The sequence below is a fragment of the Acipenser ruthenus genome, chromosome 2, assembly GCF_902713425.1.
Source record: "Acipenser ruthenus chromosome 2, fAciRut3.2 maternal haplotype, whole genome shotgun sequence".
Lineage (NCBI taxonomy): Eukaryota > Metazoa > Chordata > Actinopteri > Acipenseriformes > Acipenseridae > Acipenser > Acipenser ruthenus.
The window spans coordinates 72,391,622-72,394,964 of record NC_081190.1 but is presented as its reverse complement, the minus strand read 5'-3'; the positions used below and the strand labels follow the sequence as shown (position 1 = coordinate 72,394,964).

Genomic DNA, 3,343 nt, shown 5'->3' with positions numbered 1-3,343 from the left:
GCTTGATCCAAAATGGTAAACACAGGGCTGCAGTCTCATATCCTCTGTCAGCACTGCGTCAATTTAGCCACGTCAGAAACAAAAGGTCCTATCGAGTGTATAAAATGTGTTAATGGTAAAGCATGCTTTCCGTGTTGTGGTATTCATTTTTCAAAACTGAAATACACGTGTGACGTTTATATTAATATTGATATTTTTTTCTAAAGAGGTATACTTCTGATTTTAACGACAATTGTTATTTTTAGGAAAACCAACCACAAGATTACCTCTACTTCCGGGACACGTCGGATTGACTTGTTCCGTGTCTGAGTGAAGTTGGGTCTGTTCAGGGAAAGAAGTCTGGTTGTGTCTCTTGTATCAGTTTAAGTATTACAATTTTTAAAATGGAGACCATGTACAGAATTCCCTTCACGGTGCTGGAGTGCCCCAATATAAAACTGAAAAAGCCGTCTTGGCTCCACATGCCTTCAGCAATGACTGTTTATGCTTTAGTTATTGTCTCGTACTTTCTCATCACAGGGGGTGAGTATGCAGCTCTTAATTGAAGAAAACAAAATTAAATAATCTGATTTTTTGCAGAAGTAACGATTGAAATCTAGTAAAAAAAAAAAAAAAAGTAACTGCATAATACGCTCATGTATTAATTGTAGTACGTTTTTATAAGGTGAAGAATTGAGGTATCTAGTTAAATACTGTACAATAACGAATGTATAAATAAATACATAGATTTTTTTTTTTATTATTATTACCTTATATAATGAACACCAGAAGTATGCAGTGTTAATGCAAAGGTAATAATGTGTAGTTAGTCTCCACTTAAATTTGAATCTCTGCAGTGGCTTGTGATTAATTTCCAGAACACGTGAGTCCTAATGAGATGTAAATATTTACAGGGTTAATTTATGTATTTGTAATTTTTGTAGACATACATTTTTGTACATAACTAAAACTTCATCTTTTATAGGAATAATTTACGATGTAATTGTGGAACCCCCAAGTGTTGGCTCTATGACTGACGAGCATGGTCACCAGAGACCCGTAGCCTTTTTGGCTTACAGGTATGACAATACTGTACCTACACTCTACACAAGGTTATAGTATGTGAATGCACATATTTTGGCACAGTTCAGGTGTCTGATGGAATTGCTACATGATCACAGCCAGAGGTTATTGTGTTAACTGCTTCTCTATTATTATTATAATTATTATTATTATTATTATTATTATTATTATTATTTTTATTATTCGGATGTATGGTTTAATTAATCAAGTAATAAATACACAGTGCATGATTGCTGTTGCTATCTTAAAGGTTTTTTTTCTTAATTATTTCGTATTTCATATTATTGTAACAGGCTTTAAACAGGACTAGGTAAATTATTGTTTAGTTTGTTGCAACTCTACTGCAGTAGATACCGTTTCATTTGGACATTTAAAGACCATTAAAGAACTAGGTGCTGAAGATGGATAGAAAGACAATTTTGGTTCATTTTTGACCCATTTATGTCTTTGGAGGGACCCATTAGAATTTATTTCTTGAGCTCAAGTAGCCTTTTTGTTCTTATTGCTTGGAACTAATAATAGCTTTAAATGTTTTCTTTCAGAGTGAATGGGCAGTACATCATGGAAGGCCTTGCTTCCAGTTTTCTGTTCACAATGGGAGGGCTTGGGTTTATAATACTGGACCGTTCCAATGCTCCAAACATTCCAAAGCTAAACAGATTCCTGCTTCTTTTCATCGGATTCGTCAGCGTCTTGCTCAGTTTTTTCATGGCCAGAGTATTTATGAGGATGAAGTTGCCGTAAGTTTATTTTTTATCATTTAATTGTCAGTGTAAAAATGGCAAAACGTTGACAGTAGATTATACTTGTTCAAATGCCTTGTTTCTACAGCTTCTGTTAGCATGCATTTCATTTATAAGCATGGTTCGCATTGTAGGTCATATCCCTTGGTTAATGCCGATTAATGGTATACAATTGACTGCTTGCCAGTGATCATGTAACTTGTATCTTTCTGGATCATAAACTGAATGGAGGACGTTCTACATCATGCACATTACTCTGTTTGAAGGATTGTTGGCACAGTGAATGTGGGTCATGATGTTGAAGTCTGCCACTTGTACACAGTATTGATGTGTTTTCTTTTATGATGTGGACACCAGGAAGACCATCTTTAATTTATAGAATGTGGGAGAAATATTAGAAATGGCAAGATTTATATAGTGATGGGTGTATTCTAATACACTATATAAGTTGATCACCAAAAGGTCTTGCCAGTAGTCTGATATCGATGACTTCTCCAATGTAACAAATGCAACATTTTCATGGAATAGTTCCACTATGTGATGGGCTGCCCACCAGATGTGTAAACCTGGGTTGTGATCATTGAAACGTTTAATACAGAGGCTCAATTAAACATCCAGGGTAGCTATGATAACAATTAATACTGTACATATGCAATTTAATATAAAATCTTGCTCTGTTTTGTTCCTTAATACATATTGTTTTTTCTTTCAAATTTCCAGGGGATACCTTATGGGTTAGAGACCCTTTCCTGAAAATGAACACAAATGTCCTTTTTGGAAGTATGTGAATTGTGCAGAAGAGATTTTGGAGGCAGCAGAAACAACTGTGGGATACCTGTAGAAAACACATGCAGTTCCCTTTATTTCAGGGCTGTAGAAATAAACTTAAGAAATCAGTTATAGATTAGACCCCAAAAAGAACCACTCAAAATATATAAATGTTATGTTAACTTAGCTATTCCGAATTTAGTGCTAAACAAAGTGCCTAATGTACCAGCTGTAAAATTAATGAAAAAGTATTTTGGGAGTAGGTGAAGTCAACAAAAAAAAAAATCAACCAAATTACCTAAGCCTAGTTACTAAAAATGAGAGCGCTGAACACTTGTGATGTAAAAGTATATCATCTTAAAATATATCACCTTGAATATTATTGTCTGTAAAAGCTATTGAATCACAATTAAAAAATTTGATTTGGGCAGTTTAAGTTTATGTAAATTCTACACTCTTGAAATAGAGCCAAGATGTGGCCTAAATATAGTGTACTGTAAAGGTTTCTCTTTTTTTTTTGTACAGAAATAAAATAATTTGTACTTTCAATGTTTTGTCCATGTGTCCTGTACTAAGATAAATTAATTGTAGACAAGTACATTTGCTGTAAAAGGTAAATTTAAAATGTAATTTATAATACTACTGTATGAGGAGCTTTGGGGCCCTTTCACACTGGGTACGCTTGTAAAGGTACCAAGTACAGTACACTTACCAAGTGTACTCTGCTCTTTCCAGGGGAAACGTACTCGGATACTTTTCTGTTTCACACT

At 34.2% G+C, this 3,343-nt stretch overlaps 1 protein-coding gene across 1 annotated transcript; it reads left to right on the top strand.

The window, feature by feature from the left end:
- The first annotated feature begins 260 nt into the window (after positions 1-260).
- On the top strand, positions 261-3,122 carry LOC117408861 (oligosaccharyltransferase complex subunit ostc). The gene is made up of 4 exons (XM_034014232.3): positions 261-522; positions 965-1,058; positions 1,605-1,802; positions 2,526-3,122. Exons 1-4 carry the CDS (start codon positions 384-386, stop codon positions 2,542-2,544), a joined length of 450 nt encoding a protein of 149 aa, XP_033870123.1. The 5' UTR covers positions 261-383; the 3' UTR covers positions 2,545-3,122.
- Positions 3,123-3,343: the final 221 nt, after the last annotated feature.